Source organism: Phocoena phocoena, chromosome 2 (assembly GCF_963924675.1).
Source record: "Phocoena phocoena chromosome 2, mPhoPho1.1, whole genome shotgun sequence".
NCBI classification, from domain to species: domain Eukaryota; kingdom Metazoa; phylum Chordata; class Mammalia; order Artiodactyla; family Phocoenidae; genus Phocoena; species Phocoena phocoena.
The window spans coordinates 161,021,413-161,038,795 of NC_089220.1; the positions used below are offsets into that span (position 1 = coordinate 161,021,413).

General features: G+C 41.1%; 1 protein-coding gene across 4 annotated transcripts in view; it reads left to right on the forward strand.

Annotated features, from left to right (window-relative positions):
* Positions 1 to 17,383, forward strand: part of NRP1 (neuropilin 1) — a 137,405-nt gene that overhangs the window by 39,009 nt on the left and 81,013 nt on the right. For all 4 annotated transcript variants that reach the window (XM_065872801.1, XM_065872802.1, XM_065872803.1 and 1 more), the window contains exon 3: positions 15,143 to 15,324. In XM_065872801.1, the coding sequence (XP_065728873.1) occupies positions 15,143 to 15,324 (182 nt within the window). The remainder of the gene's footprint in view (positions 1 to 15,142; positions 15,325 to 17,383) is intronic.

The following is a 17,383-nucleotide window of genomic DNA, read 5'->3' on the forward strand; positions in this document are numbered from 1 at the left end:
TGAGTTGCCTGTGAAGCCAGTGGTTTGACAAAATTGACCGGCTGGTCTAGGAGTGATGTGGACACAACTGCAGAAAAGACATCCTCACATGTCATAGGATGCTACCGGTTCACTCTCTCTTTTCAAGCCTGTACCCCAAGGACAAGCATAAAAGCCTTCTCAGCTATTCAGAAAAGAGTGCTACATATATATAAGCTATTACTACTTTTTTCACCGAAAATTTTATATATATAATTATAAGCTATTGCTATTTTTTCACCAAAAATTCTGTATATATAATTATAAGCAATTATAAGCTTGTATATAAATATAAGCTATTACTACTTTTTTACCACAAATTATATATATGTGTGTGTGTATGTATTTCACACATGCTAAGAATACTTTCTTCGTTAATTGCAAAGCATAACAGGAGTAAAAAATAAAAGCTTTTGCTAATGGTCTTCTACCATTTGTATGGAAGAATTCCATTGAAGAGATCAATATTGTTACTGTTCAAACATTTACCCAGCCAGTGTTTGACATGTCTGTCACACATTAAGGGGAAAGTATGTTTGAAGACATTGGATTTTAACGAAGAAAAATTAGGGAAACCTCCAGTTGAAGTTATTATATGTAAAGACTGCCAAACCCAACATTACTTCTGCTTCGGTAGTATTTGAACTGTTGTTAACCTGTGTTTCTGAGTGTACATTCATCAGTGAATAATTAGGGAGGAATTCAGTAGTAAGTCATTGATAGAAAGCCCATTTGACTTCCAAATTTACAAAAGCCTATTTTAAGGTTTAAAAGATTATGGAGGCTGTGTGTGTGTTTAACTAGTGAAAATGGGTATTTTGTCTCTGTCTGGGAAAGAGAATAATTACAATCTGAGTCATTCAGGGAAGTGTCCTAGATCAGTGACATTTTTGCAATGCAGCAATAATCTTACTATATTACACACACAGAAAGGTGTTAAAGGGACTATCGGTTGGTATGGAATTACATAGTAGTGTGAAGAGGAAAGCAGTAAGAGAAAATTCAACATCGAAAGTTAACAGTTACAAAAAGAGGAATGTTCTCTGTCCAGAATTTGGAGATTTGGGCTGGCATACTTAGTTTGTAAAAGAAAAATCATCAGGATAAATTAAATTTTTTCTTTAGTATCAGAAAGCCAACACTCAAAGTCGATGTGGAAATTGTGTTAAATTGTCACCCAGGCATCTTTTGACCTCTGGCTCCATCCACGGGGGGTCCTGGATCAGCCCTTCCTTCTGCTCCACACCTTCCTGGATCCTTGCTCCCCAGAGCTGGTTTTTCGTTCCCAGGACAAGACCCTAACTCTAGATCACCTAGTCCCAAATCAGTAAGAAGGGCAGAGTCTGGAGCATGTGGAATGGAGGAGAAGGAAGGCAGAGAAGGTTCTGGAAAGAGAGGAGAATAGAAGTCTGGCCCTCCACCCTGCCCTTGGTGGCACAGATACTACCCCAAGTCCCCAAAACTCAGTTATAGAGCCTTTGAAATGGATACATGCTTTCAAAGTTCTCAGCATCCCTGGGTTGCTAAAATAATGATGTCACATCAGCCTTCAAGCAATTAGAGAAGTTTCTATACTTATCTGTGTTTTGCCTGTTTTTTTGTGTGTGTGTCGATCTAATAAATGAATTCTTGGAATTTTTCTCTTCTTACAGTACTAACAAAGTGAGAGATGAGGGGCGTGATGGCTATGCTTAAAGAGCTGCAAGGCTCTCGTGTGCAAGAGGAACTAAATATGGTCTTAGGATCAATGGGTGGAAACTGCATTAAATAATGAAGAAATATTTATTGAGGGAACAGATCTGAGGCAAAGTCAGGAAGGCTTGGGATCATTGCCAGGCAATGAAGATGGGCCAAACTCCCTGCCTGGACTCAGTGTGTTTCCTCTTCCTGGAGGTTTTTGAAGAAGGCTGAGAAATCCCTTGGTGGAAATCTCAAATTAGAAGTAGACCCTGATGATCATAGAGACCCTTTTCATCATCTCCTAAAAAGTGAGATGCAATGGTTCATCTTTCATCATAATACTGTAGAAAGTTCTGATTCTTGTGTTAACTGGATTTGAAATATGCCATTCCTTCAGTGTTCTGGGCTTCAGTTTTCTCATCTATAAAATGTATCCCTTAGATCTCTTCCCATGGTAAACTTTTGCTAGTTCTATTCATCGTGTTCACCTTAACATTAACTAGGTAGTAAAACCAGTGTGTTCCTGATTGCTGTGCTCAGAGAGGCTCCGGATTCAGCCATGCCCAGTGCATTTGTCAGCGTCAGTTGAGTCCCTTTTACTGAGTATAGGCACAGTCTTACATATCGGCGCCGTATTTATGTATCTTATGTATCGGCACCGACTGTCAGAAACAGTCGCTAAAACAGTTTTTCAAAGCACTGATTCAAATTAAATTTCTAACATGTAAGGCAGAATAGGAGAAGGAATTTGGTTGCCAAATTTATCTCCATCTTCCCAAATTTATGTCATCATTTACGAAGTTGATTCCCTTCCTCCCTGGATTTTTTATTATTTCTGACCTGTGGCTAGTGCAGAGTAAGTGACTTTCCAAAATAGCACGTAGAAAATACTTTCTGACCAACACGAGTTCCACCTCTATTGTGTAATGAAAGGGTCTTATGATCAATGAAATTGGTATATGTTGGGTTAAACCAAGTTAAATCAAGGTTTCATACCCATGGGACTTCTCAGAGCCTTATACTGACACAAATTATGGATATTCACAAAAGGAACATTATGATGTGCAGCGTTCCCAAATGATTTTGGGAAAAAAACATTCTTTTCAGAGGTATTTCATAAGACTGGTATTCTGAGGGACACATTTTAGGGCCAGTTTCCTACGATTTCTGCTTCCTACTTTAAAAAAAAAAAACAAAACAAAACAGCAAACAAGAGATCGGAAAGTGATGAAAACAATAATAATGTGATCTAGGTAATTTGCCATCATAAGAGGGAAATGCAATCAGAATTAATGAAATATCTGAAATATGGGGTATTTTTAAAGTAATACAACTTCAAGAGCTGCAGTGTTTTAAATGTTTCCCCTAAAAAGATTCGCAAAGGATCTGTTTTATCATGTATTTGTAAATGAGCACTTATTTGCCCTCAAATCAAGAACCAAAATGCGGAAAACTGCCTTATTCCTCTCTCTCCCTGTGACTGTACACTGTCAATTCTCTTAATAAACTTTATAGCTATAAAGCGCAGTGAACTTTAGCCCTCTACATTAAGACCGTTCAAAGAACTTAGGCTGTGAAATGTTAAAATTGTTTTATGTATTCTGGTTTTCGGTGAAAAAAAAAATCTCCTTTCCTTATGAAATAATTAGTCAAAGTAAGGAAGGTGGAGTACAGCTTTCTCTCTCCTATGCCTACCTGTCTTGTTTTTACAGCTGAGTCGTTAGTATTATCAAGGGGAACTTTTTATACCTTTCTCTAGCTTGTGCTGTGCTTAGGAGAAGCATGTGTTTGAAAATGCTCCCTTTATGCAATGTTTTATTTTAGCTAACTTGACCCTTTTCCCTTTTCCTTTCTGTTAAGCTTACCATAAAGATGTTTTGGGGCTGGGGAGTGCTTTAGATGGTAGGATGAGGGCTATATGATCTCCTGGTTGGGTTAAATCCATGCTCCAAGCACAGAGCCATTTCTGCAAGCTGACCCTTTATGTGGCAAGAGGGTACTTCTGGTCTTAGGCTACCGGTAAAGTTTATGGCCACTGCTTTCCTTTCTTCTAAACACACAATTACTCCTCAAGATCCATATAAATCATGAGGCCACCTAGGTCATTAAAATCCTTTCTTGTCTCCATGAGCTTGTTCCTAACACAGAGATAATTAAAGGCTTGCTTTATACCAATTAATTAGTCTGTAAAGCAAGTCAGCAATAAGAAAAAAATCATGCAAACAAATGTTTAGGCCAATAACCAATGATTCTCTGCATATTTTGTTTTTTAACTAATTTCCATGTTGTAACATAAAAAAAAGCCCTGGTTGACACTTGAAGTATTTTATGTCCATGGTATATTTCTCATTATTTAAATTATTCCCTGTATCACAAATTGACTTGGGCTTACAGAATATATCCTAGGTTAGTTAGTAAGACTACTAGTAACCCAGTCATCTGCAGTTGAAACACCTGCTTTATGACTTAATAGAATTTTAAATAATGAAAAATTCAAAAAAGAACAAATACCCTAAGCATGAATGCTTCGGACTCTAAACATGACTTACAGCAAACAGAACGCTGCTTTCAATAAACACGAGGGATTAAGAAACTCTCTCTACGCCATGATCTATTTTTCTCTTGTGCATTTCTTTCTGGCACCATACATGAATCAGGCCTGTATCTAAAAGCTTCATATTTCTTGGCTGTGGTTAGCTCAGGGGTTTGTACTCTTAAGTAAACCTTAAGGGTCTGCTGAACAGAATAGCACCATTTTGACTTGGATTGGTGCCAACTGGCCATCATAAAGTCAGCTCAACCTTTCTCTCACCATCGGTGTCACTAAAAGGAAGAGACATCTGTCTATCACTAGACCCATTTTTCTTCAGCATTTTTTGCTTTCCACTTTTTCAGAAAAAAAAATGGGTTGTCATTACAGACTAAGGAACTTCCCCACTCCAGGATGAATAATCTCACCTACCTGTTGCTGAAAAGGTTCTACTGTAATTACTGCAAAGAAAGAAAAAAAAAAGCCTTTTAAAAAATGAGTATTTGCCAACGTTAGTTCCTGCAGCTCTGATTAGCAAACTACCTAGATCCCCACTGAATAATCACTAATTAATCAGGAGGATTTTTTTTTTTTTTTTTTATTTTGTGGTACGTGGGCCTCTCACTGTTGTGGCCTCTCCCGTTGCGGAGCACAGGCTCCAGATGCGCAGGCTCAGCGGCCATGGCTCCCGGGCCCAGCTGCTCCGCGACATGTGGGATCTTCCCGGACCGGGGCACGAACCCGTGTCCCCTGCATCGGCAGGCGGACTCCCAACCACTGCGCCACCAGGGAAGCCCGAGGATTTTTTTTTTTAACTCTTAAAATTAGCACATGAGGTCCTATAGTCTAAAATGGAATTATGCCTTTATTTCTTTTTCCAAATAATTGAAAAGGAAACTTGCAGATTATGATCCCGCTATGCCTTAAGGCAGAGTCACTGCTTTTCCAGAGCTGGAAGTTGTCCCCTGGTGCGTCCACCATTCCAACTGAGGGGGCTTTCTGAGCAACTTCAGCCCTGCGTGCTGATAGCACTAATCCAGTTGCAGATCATTAAATCAGTTGGGTACATCAGTGGAAGCACTTAACGGATTTAGTGATTTCTTTAAATAAATAAAAAAAAAGTCTTGTAGTATATATATTTTCTTTAACTCCATTTCTGACTATGGCTTTAATTGACTGGTTTTTGGTGGTAGTACTAGGACAAGACGTACTGTCATTCCAAATAGTATTTTTCCAAGTATCAGGTTATGTCATCTTCTGAGAGTTACTCATCTTCTGACTGATAGATCCCCCAGGGAGATAACAATAGCCAAACTTCCTGTACTACCTAAACTACAGTCTGTCTTGAACTGTGTAATATATACCTTTGGGAAAGTAAAGCTGTGCTCCATTGGGTTCTCTGTGCATTTGTCTCTTTGCTTCTCCTGCATTCCAGCCTCACTTGGAAGGGGACATCACCATGTAGTATTTCACTGAGTCCTCCCTGTTATCTTGTAAGTTTAATTATCATTTTGTCCGTTTTGCAGGTGAGCAACTGAGGCCCACAGACGTTCGTTAGTGACACTCAGCTAGTCAGTGACTGAGTGTGAGGACTTAATCGCAGCTGTCCCAGTTTGGCTAATTTGATGGTTGGCCAGGCAGGTGGCACCTCCTGCCCCACTGTTCCCTTTGAGACTTTGTGGGAGGTCAAAAATGGTGGGGCTTCTTGATAGATAAAAGGTGCAGGAGTGAGTCCTGAAGCTCAGAGCCCACATCAGAACCCAGTTTTTAACACCTGAGCTCTCTCTCCACTTTATCCCCCTGAGAAGCCTGAGAGAAGAGGAACAGAGAGGAGAGAACAGCCTTTATTTAAAACAAAAACCAAAAACTTAAAGATATAAGTATTTAGGGCTTCCCTGGTGGTGCAGTGGTTGAGAGTCCGCCTGCCGATGCAGGGGACGCGGATTCGTGCCCCGGTCCGGGAGGATCCCACATGCCACGAAGCGGCTGGGCCCGTGAGCCATGGCCGATGAGCCTGTGCGTCTGGAGCCTGTGCTCCGCAACGGGAGAGGCCACAACAGTGAGAGGCCTGCGTACCGCAAAAAAAAAAAAAAAAAAGATATAAGTATTTAAAGTAAATAAGAAGGAAGTAAACGTGTCCAAGACTTCCCCTCTGTCATTTTTTGATGGTTTGACTAGCTATATAAACTCATCTTGAGACAATCCATGAAAGTAATTCTTTTTTTTTCCCCTGAGAACAGAGGAAAGTTGGCAAGAAGTAAAACTTTTCTATGAAATAGGGAGGCGAACAAGTTGTAAATGATGTTAATATCTTCCAGATGGCACCATTTTACTTGGGAACCAAATTTATTGTAATTAAAGGCATGTGAATTTTTCTATAAATACTGAACTTTGCAAGTTTGACACTGGAAGACTCCATTACCTCGGAGTGTAGTTGTTTTAAAGGAGGCGTCCCTGGTCTTCCGTTTGAAATGCATCTTTGGATTTCATAATCGGAGTTAAACCCTAAAGATATTTCCCCATGTGAAGGATTTTTTATCTTCCATGCCAGTAAATCTTAATTATAAAGTGAGATTCCTCAGAAATGAGAAATTCAAACTCGAAGCACTTTCCGTGAAAATTATATATATTTTGACCATTATTTTACACCACATTTCTTGAGTTCTTTTATATATTTATTTTTGAATTAAGCTATTATCACTCTTCTGTCTCTAGACATATGTGTTGGACAATCTCGGAGTGTCTGTTTTGCTTCAATCAGGAGAGCGTGACTCTCTCCAGAACCCTGCTTTCCTTTCTGCAGGCGAGGACCATGGTTGGCTGAGGGCTTTCAAACCAACAGCCGATGATGGGAGCTGAGAACATTGAAATAGCTTCCAGCCTTGTGCAGTTTCCCACCCCTGCCCTTCATCTTACCCTGGATCCTTCTAGCCTTTGCCCTGCCAGGGGATGTAAGTGGACAATCCCTGCTGCTTGGGTTTGTACTGCAGCTTCCAAGCTCCATGCGTCCATCCAGAGCTGGGTCTGAGTGATAGGCAGAATCCCAAGATCCTCGGCCCCTGGTTAGACACATCTTCTCCCAGTTACTCAATCACCTATTAATCTAGGTGCTGCTGTACAGGGATTTTGCAGATTTAATTAAGTTGCCAAATCAGTTGGCCTCGAGAAAGGGAGGTTATCCTGGGTGAGCCTGGCCTAATCAGGTGAACCCTCACTAGGGACTCAGCTTTTCCTGAGGAGTTTTGAAGCATAGGAAGAATCCAATGTGAGGGAAAATCTCTGTTGCTGGCTTTGAAGCTGGAGAGGGCCAGCTCCCTTGTGTGGCAAGGAAGGTGGGTGGCCCCAGGGATCTGAGAGCAGCCCCCAGCTGGCAGCCAGCAAGGAAATGAGGACTGCAGTCCCACAACTGCCGGAAACTGAATTCCAGCACAACAGTGTGAGCTGTGACAAAGACACAGAACTCAGATAAGAACACGGCCCTGCAGACACTTGATTTCCATCTTGTGATACGTTGAGCAGGGACCCCAGCCAGGCCAGACCAGACCTCTGACCTACAGACTATGAGCTAATAAGTGTGTGCTGTTTTAAGCCCCTACGTTTGGGGTGACTTGTTATGCAGCAGCTGGAAGCTGTCCGCTACCTGCCGAATGTTTATTATCTCAGTTTCTTTCTTTCCAGTTGGTCTTGACCAGCTGTGACCCACTGCCTTTGATTATCCCTTTGTATTACTACAGTGAAAACCATTTAATATTTCTTTTTACTCCAGTAAAAGTTTTTCCTTAAATATTTCTTTCTTTACTTTTGTAATACCTCATTTATCTAACCTATTAATGATCCATTTTTCTATGGCTGCAGTAAAATTATTGATATTCATTATTATGGCCCTGAGGCATTACACAAGCTTAAAAATGAAAATTTTAATGTGTGAGATCAGCTTTATGAGTTTTACTGTACTCTGATTATTTGAGAAGGGGTTATCTGACTATCATACATATAGAAATCTTTATTGAGCTTCGAGGAGCCACACAGCAGAGGTGTCAGGTGGACTCTATGGCATTGGAACTTCCTGGAGGAGAACGATCTGGAAGCCTGTGCACGAGTAACAAGAGTAACACCATGTGGGCCTTTGAGGAGGCCAGTGGCATTAAACGAAAGACAGTGTTTGCAGCAACTTTTTGTTCCAAGAAAGGTGAGATGTTTGACGTACCATTTCCCATCAGTGAAGTAGGTTGCTGGAGAGAGATGGTTTGGCTGAAGTACATCCAGCAGCCACTGAGCAAAGCTGCCTGGTCGTCTAGCACCAGGCTCCCCTGGGCGGTTGTACCTGCACCCTGGCACTTGCGCTCATCTTGAAGTTCAGTAGACGCTAGACCCTCCTTGGTCTCCTCATAGCTGGAGCCTGAGTTTGGGTGATAAGATCAGTGAAGGAACTGGATGGTGGGGCAGTGGAAATGCCACTCAGATGCTAACCTGCTACCCCAGTGTCTCACGGGCGGCCACCCCCAACTGGAAAAAAGTGCAGACAGTGTCAAGAGCGTTTTACTTCGTGCAAATACGCATAGACACACGACAGGTAGAGAAGTGATAATACTGTGGATTAGAAGTTAGACTCACGGGGTGTATGGAAAGTACTACTAGAATAGAAGTAAGAAAAACTGAATTTTAGAAAGTGTTCTAACAAATGCAGATGAGCCCCAGGTCGAGGCTAATGTCCTACAGCCCTGCTCATAATCCACAGAGTGTGCATATAGGAAGAAAAAGATAATATATATATGAACAAATGCATCTCTAGGAAAAATATATGCCATTATTTTAATGAAGCAACAATTACTTTATAAACCCAGAAAGGGGACTTTATAAACTTTATAAACTTGAAAGGGGACTATACCAATGTAATAAGCAAAGAAATATCAGTTTGCGGTACAAATTTTAAAATTTTGTAGGGATTTAGAATGACTTTCATAGAAATTGGTATTTGACCCTAGGCCCGGGGGCTGGAGGGACAGCAGCCAGGTCACAGCCCAGCCTCTCTGTTCCTCTGAAAGTGCTGCGGGATTCTCCGCCGTTCCGCCAACTCAGCCCCTCTCCCCAGCTCTGAATCTAGGCTTTGCCAGCTCCATCCTGGGGGTGCTGCAGCAGGCTGGCTCCAGACTTGGGGGTCGTCAGAAGGTCCTGCCCTTCCCACCTACCCACCCTGGGGATGCAGGCTCTACCTCCGCCCCATCTTTAGTGGAGCCATCTGTGTTCAGGCCCAGGGTGCTGGCACTAGGGAGAGAACGAAATTACAGCTACCTTTCAGCCCCACTCCTATTTCTGTTGTCCAGACTGGGTTTGGGTTCTAGCCACGTGGTCCCTGAACATTAGCCTGAGCTGGAGGGCCAGGACAGCTCCAGGAGGAATCCCACGCAGTGGCCACCATCAACTCCACTGAAACTTTCAACTCATGTGACTCCTGAAAGGCCAGGGCTCCCGCTGTCTCTGTCTCTATCTCTCACATGCACACCTGCACGTATACCTTTGCAAGCACCAGGATTCTTGTTTGTACAGCTCTAAGCACCCTGTTAAGAAGACCATCAATGAAGTGTTCATTGATGTGGCATTTTCTAGCAACATTGACCAGTTGACCGGTTGTTCATGACTAATTCTAAAATAATAAGCCATACCCATCTCCCACCCTCAAAAAATGCTATGAAAGGGAGTAACAAGAGCAGATACTAGAATCAAACTTGTCCCAGACTGGGCAGTGTGGAAAAGATACTAATTATTTCATTCATGTGTCTCTTACCCGGTGCTTCTACTGCTCTGGGCTCCTTCTGAGATGGTACCACCTAATAATCTCCCTCCTGGGATTACTGTAAAGACCGTGTTAGACAATGATCTGAGAGTATATTGTAACAGGGAAGTTACTATACAAACGGCAAGTATTACTGCCAGCATTTCAGAAAGTATGAGATCAAATCAGATTCACTTTAACTTTCTAGTACTCCCCAAAAATGTATCACACAAGGAGCCTCATTGATCCCATTGTTTTAAAAACAAAAGGCAAAGCCTTTGATTTATTTCCAAATAAAACATCAAAAAAGATAGTGTTTTCTGAGCAAGAAATATAAAATTGTTAGCTGGGCAATAAGGTATTGATTTGCTACTTCATACATAAGTAGTTAATGCTTTCAAAATAAATTTGATTAAGAAAGAGTACTTGTCCATTGTAAAAATCTTGAAAAATACAGAAATAATAATACAGAAATAATCTCCCTACCCAGAGATAAACACTTGTTAATAGCTTGCATATTTCCCTCCTGTTCTTTTACTTCATATGAATGAAAATTGAGGATATACTGTGTAAAGTTTTTTTCACTTACTTATCATAAGCATTTTTCCTTTGTTATAAAAAATCTTTTGTTGAACATGCTTTTTAATGGCTGAATAATATTCCTCAATATGAATGTACGTAAATTCCTTCTTCTTCCTGTAGGCCTTATTTCCATTTTTCCCCATTATTATAAAGCTTCAGGCAATACTCTTTGCATACATATTTGACATTATTCCAGATTATTTCTTTTGAATAGATTTCTAAAAATGCTTCTACTACATGAGTCTATGAACCTTATAAAAGGCTTTTCATATATTTATCTTGATTAGAACCTTGCAAAGAAGCCAGAATGGTTAGGGGGTGGGTCATATAAAACTGCTCAGAAACACCGATGCGAGGTAATTGGCCCCTCCATACTCCATCATCGTATATTTTTATATCCAACTCCTCTTTCTAATACTCTGAGGAAAAAAAAATCTGTTTTCTTCTGGGGAAGAAGGAGGGTAATTCTTGGACAACAATACAGTAATCGTTTACAGCTTGTTCAGTCGGGATAGCTATAAATGCCGTGTGTAAAATAAACCAAAGATCCAAAGAAACACATTTTTGTAGGTGAAAATTATGTTAGCCAACATCATTTCTCACTCTGGTTTATGATGTAAGGTATCGAATTTCTCCATTATTAACGTACGTATGCGTGTGAGGGGAGAGCCTCTTGGAAGGAGATTAAAAAGACACCATTACCTAAAATCCCCCTTCCTAACAACTCGAGAATGTCCAGAAGCTGTGAGGGGGTTGGTACGGTAGCTCCCCGTACAGACAACACCCTGTAGAGGATTCGGGGGTTTTTTCCCATTAACAGACCCCACCATAGAGTCAGGGGTCATTTGTACTCACAGGAGAAAACCCGACTTAAGTATAAGTGTGCTATTCGTCTATTCAGCACCACATACCTAGAAAGCCTCCCAAACCACTCTTTAGTGACTGAAGACATTTCTCATTTTCCTATCACTTTTCCCGCTCCTTGGCCATTTTCCTAAAACCATAATTCAAACTTTCCAGAAGAAAGAAAAAAAAAATCTCTGAGTAGTCCTTTCAAGAATTCTTAGAAGGAAATCTTTATTCTTTTATCACTCTTATGGGAAACTAAACCCGTGATTAGTATTAGGATTCAAAATGTTTTCACCACCCACATATACCTGAGTAGTGTGAGAGCGGGGGTTATGGAAGCAAGAAGGCGTGGGGCCTGAGAAGCACGAGCTTAAAGCCAGGGATACTCATGGAAGAGCCACCCAGGGCCGCACACCCGAAAACTGAAACCTTGAGAAAGTGTCTTTAATTGTAAGAAGCTTAGGTAGAGAGATCTATGCCTTATTCCCAGTAAACGTGGGCTGCTTTACCATTATTAGTGCAGAAAGGGAAAGGTTTAAGGTAGAAGATTGATGAAGAGAGATGGGGAGTGAGGGGGAGTTCCCTGGCGGTCCAGTGGGTAGGACTCCATGCTTCCAATGCAGTGGGCCCGGGTTTGATCCCTGGTCGGGAACTAAGATCTCACAGGCTGCGCGGCACGGCCAAAAATAAAAATTTTTTTTTAATTATAAAAAAGAGAGGGATGAGAAGATGGCTAAATCCATTTGATGTTGGTGTTCCTGTGATGAAACGTGGGGAGGTGAGGTCTGAGGAAGGCTTTCCTGCACAGGTGGGCGGTGCACTTTGGACCCAGACGCAGCCTCTTGGTCACCTGGAAACATTCTTTTTCCAGAGCCGGGCTCCAAAGGGACAGACGGGTTAACTTTGTGATCCCTCCTCTAGTTTTCATGAATTAGATTCCCAAGATTCCCCAGATCTCCTCCCGCAGCCTGAGCCTGAGCTTGTCGGTTCGGGATGCGAGTCGGATAGGTACCTCCAGGCTCACATGCTCAGGTCTTTGGTTCCAGGACTGAAGATCTTAACATCCCAAGGAACCTGGTGCTTGCCGCGCCGGCAGCAGTAACAGAGCAGTGCAGCCGTCTGGGGGATCGAAATTTGCAAACTCAGGATCCTGGGCCTCAGGCCAATGCAGGCGGGATGCGTCGCTGTGGCGACACATTTAGTCTCTGGGGAGGGATGCTGGCACACCAGCTGCATTCCTGGCACCACGTTTGCCAGCGAGAAACTTATGGGGTGGAACTGGTCTCAACTCCAGAGGGAGAAGCAAGCTGCTTTCTTAACTTCCTTGGCAGTATCACCCTTTGCAATTTTTACGCATACACCCTCTTGAATATTTACATGAACTGCTATCTGTGATACATTTGGGGGCCCTGTTGGATGGTAGAAAGTGCTAAAATGATAGCAGCATCCCAGTTTATAAATGTAACTATTGTATCCCCGAATGATCCCATTGCCTAAAATTGGCACTTAAGATGCGATGATTTATCTCTTGCTGGGTAGAGCATCCAGTCCCTCTGCCCCTTTTCAAAATAGCTTTTACTGTTGCCAAGGGGAGAGTCTAGTATTTACTACTAGAAGATAATGTGAATTAAAAGACTGGCTTCATCCACTGTTGTAATTCCCCAGCAGTGTAATAGCTGAGTTCTGTCATACCTGGGAGAAAGGTCTCCTCACAGAAATGCCCTTACTTCTTCAGAATGCCTGACCCACCTCTCTTATTTGTGCCTGGAAGGCAAAATGCACTAGGATGCGGCCACTTAGTATTCAGACCATGTCGAGACGCAAGTAAAAAGCCTATAGAGCAGAGCCGGACGCACAGTCACCAGGCCAAAGGCAGTCAACGGCTCAAATCACAGTTAAATTATAAGCAAGCGTGGGGCAAACCATGCAGACCTGTCTAGTCAATGAAGCAGCAGAGATAAAAGGAATTACTGCATACATGCCAACTTGTGAGGCTTTCATGAGTACAGAGATGGGGTTCTTTCCAGCTGCCCTCAGTTGACTGTAAAAAGTCCCTGAGGATTTTGAAGGTAACGCTGTCTTCATCCTCCTCCTTTGTCTTGTCTTAACATGCAAAGCATCTCCCAGTGTCTAGAGAAACAAACAATTCCTCTGTGTAGCTCCGTAGTTTTGCAAAGGGACAGCGGTGCTAGCCGGCCAGTGATTTTACTCCTGGAATCAACAGATGCAGCAGAGGAAGTTCAGTCACTACAATGATTCACATACTCTAGTGCTTCATTCATTCATTGTCAGCTCTGTTTTCTTCTTGATATACACAAAGCTGGCACAATTTTAACTGATGAGGTAATGTCATTTTTAATTTAGAGAGCCTTAAGCTATCCACTTTAACTCTTGATAGCATCTTTGCAGTTGTCTCGTGAGACTTTACATAAACGTAAGTCATGTGTCCTGGACAGTTTGAAAAGGATTGCTGAGGATGACATTGGTCATCATGAAGATTTCCCACACTTTGATCTCTTTTAAATCGCCAGATACAGTTTATGTTACTGCCATATTTTAGCCATTCCTGAAATTAATATATCCCAGGACTTTTGAACCAAGTTAAACACAGAAATAATGTTTTGCAATGAATGGATTGTAATGTCTTCGCGTCAGTTCTAGAAGAAGTACGGAAGACAAATCAGATTATCTGGCTCCTAGGCGACTTGGCAAATAAAACGAAAAGAAAGAGCAAGACACTAAGAAATAGATAATGCCGAACAAAAAAAAAGTCTTCCTGTTTTCCTGGGGGAATGCTAGTTTATTGGAGATGGATTTCCACCTTTTAGTGAAAAAAAATGGTCCAGACACATGCATTATCTTAGTGCAATCTTTAGGGTAATATTTTATTGCTACTTCCTTCATCATTTGTCTGCTTAGTGTATTATTAAGCCTGAATTTTTAAAAATCATATCACTTTGATGATTTCAAGTGTGTCATATTTCCATTTCAAATGACAATATTCCTCTAAAGGTAATAAGGCTGGTAGTAAATAAAGTTACTTTCCATTTTTAAATAAACTTTTTTCTTTGAAGAGATTATGTTCTGCAATTCAAGTTGTAGTTTGGGGAGAAGATGATCTGTGTTTTGACCACAGTGGATACTGAGAGAGTTTTTTTTTTTTTTTTTCTAAGAAGCCTGGAGCTTAGTGGAATCGAGTTAAATAGTAAAGAATCTGTTTATTATTCTGTGGCCATATGTTTAGAGGGTCGCTCACAGAAATCAAAGTATTATTTATGGAGAGCTCCAGCCAAGGAGACATTTTGAATTCCTAAAAGAACTTCACAGTTTGAAAAGAATGCACAGCATTATGTATTGACAACCCCCCAACCCCAGACAAAGGAACACAATTTAATAAAAGAGAATTGTGCTCATGAGATTTTCCTTTTTCTTGTTAATTGGTTACTTTAACTGACATTGTCTGCAAGTATAATGGACACCATTATTCTTAATAGTTCTGTGTTGCCAGATGATGCATATGGACATGATGTAGTCCATTTTAATTATTTCATTTTGCTAGACTTCTTTCCCTCTCCATGAAATCCAGCAGTGAATGCAGATAGCAGTTTTGCTCCTGACAGATGGTGGTGGAGAATGCTGGTTTCTAAATTACTGAAATTAAAAGGACTTTTCTCGTTAACCTGATGTTTTCTTCCATCTTTGTGTCTTAGGTATGACTACGTGGAAGTCATCGATGGAGAGAATGAAAATGGGCGTTTATGGGGAAAGTTCTGTGGAAAGATTGCCCCTTCTCCTGTCGTGTCTTCAGGGCCATTTCTCTTTATCAAGTTTGTCTCTGATTATGAGACACACGGGGCAGGATTTTCCATACGTTATGAAATTTTCAAGAGAGGTGAGTAACTTACAGGAGAACAAGTGTGACTAAGTGGTCATTAACATTGCTTGAGCTCGCAAGAGACAAAGTGAAAAGAGAGACAAGGAGTAACGTTTTTAAACTTTTGGTAAAAAGTCATATATTCCCATTACAAAAATGTTGGGAAAATACTTTAAACAAAGGAAAATTACCCAGTGTATGGAGGAAGCATGTTTAAAAAAACTTTTAAAATGTATTTGAAGCATCACAATTTCATCATTGTAATATGCTGACCAGTGTTTATAAGGTATATACTCTGTAAAACTCCTTGAAGAACATTTATGCTTATCTTTCCTATTCAAAAATAAGTTTGATCTACTCTTGAAGTTTCATTTCTTTAGTTAAAAATGCATGAGTCCCTCTTACCTTAAAGTCATGTACATCTTCTTCCCTTTTATTTTTTTAACACCTCATTTAAGTTTATTCTTTTTTTAAACATCTTTATTGGGGTATAATTGCTTTACAATGGTGTGTTAGTTTCTGCTGTATAACAAAGTGAATCAGTTATACGTATACAGATATCCCCATATCCCCTCCCTCTTGCCTCTTCGCTTTATTTTATTGCAAAATTCAAAACTGGTATTTCCCAGGAAAAGCAAAGCGCTAGTCCACTAGCCTTAGAGTTTCTAAAGCTATTGGAAGAAGAAGAGGCTTTCTATTGATGGGAGGCATGGTTGGGGAAAGAACTTCCTGGAGGAAGCAAAATCGTCATGCTTTAAATGGCATTCCCCTTCCAAATTAATTATCACTTGCCCTCTGCAAAATAATCACTCACTGATCTTCAGTCACAATGGTATATATTGGGATGGGATAGAATCTGAGAATGCACAGTCTCCCAGCTTTGAGGAATTCAACACACATATCAATTGATAGGAATCGTAGCTTTACCTGGATGTCACTGTTTTTCACAACAGCCTGTAGGTTCCTGCTGTGTGCTCAATCCAGCCTCCCCTTTTAAGTGGACATTAATGTGCGGGAGAACTTCCAGGGACAGAGGCTCAAGATTTAAATGTATTGTCCTGGAATATAGGAGAAAGAGCTTTATTTAATAGAAAAAAAATCCAGCCACACCAAATACAAAAGCCTAAGATCCTCTGGGTCGGTGGCCACCGAGAATAACCAAAAAGAGAGTTTTAAGTGTTTCTGGGAGCATTGGCACAACTTCTTTAAATGTCAAAGAAATCTGGTACAGTCCCGTATAAATATGGATAGATGGAGAGAACTTTCTTCAGAAATTCATCTGGGTGTGTGCTCAGAAAACCTTTAGTAGAAATAACAGCAGACGGAGGACTTCAGTGTGTTCACATGATTACATATGGACATATTTCCGTGTGTTGAGAGCTGTTTGACCTATCTAAATCCACGTATGTGTATGTACACACACATATGGACATATTTCCGTGTGTTGAGAGCTGTTTGACCTATCTAAATCCACGTATGTGTATGTACACACACATATGGACATATTTCCGTGTGTTGAGAGCTGTTTGACCTATCTAAATCCACGTATGTGTATGTACACACATGCACAAACACACGCATTTGCTTGCTGACCTGGCATGTGACAGCATCAAAGAAAGAAAGTGTCAGAAAAGGAGGCAAGAATAGCTTTTCATTGTCAGTGTTTCTCAAAGATCTGAAGATGGTGGATGGAGAAAGAGCGAGGTCCTTCCTAAGTCATTAACAGTTCTTCAGCTTCCTTCCAGATGAACTCATCCCCACACTTCTGTTAGTCTCAGATGCACCGTGCTTTCCGCCCTTTTTTCCCCTCAATGCCGTCCTTGAGACTCGAAGCCTTATTTTCTTCTTTCTCTTCTTGCCTCCCTACATCCAATATGGCTGCCAGTTCTTTTGGATTTTCGTCCCAAAGTCTCAAAAGAGTCATGGCTTCAGAAATCTTGAATCACCTTGCTGTACACCTGAACCTGTTATAATCTTGTAAATCAACTATACCTCAGTTAAAAAGAGAGAGAGTCACAGCTTCCTTTCCACGTCCTCTGCCGTTGGCCAGACAAGCCTGCCTTGTGGTTAATCCCCA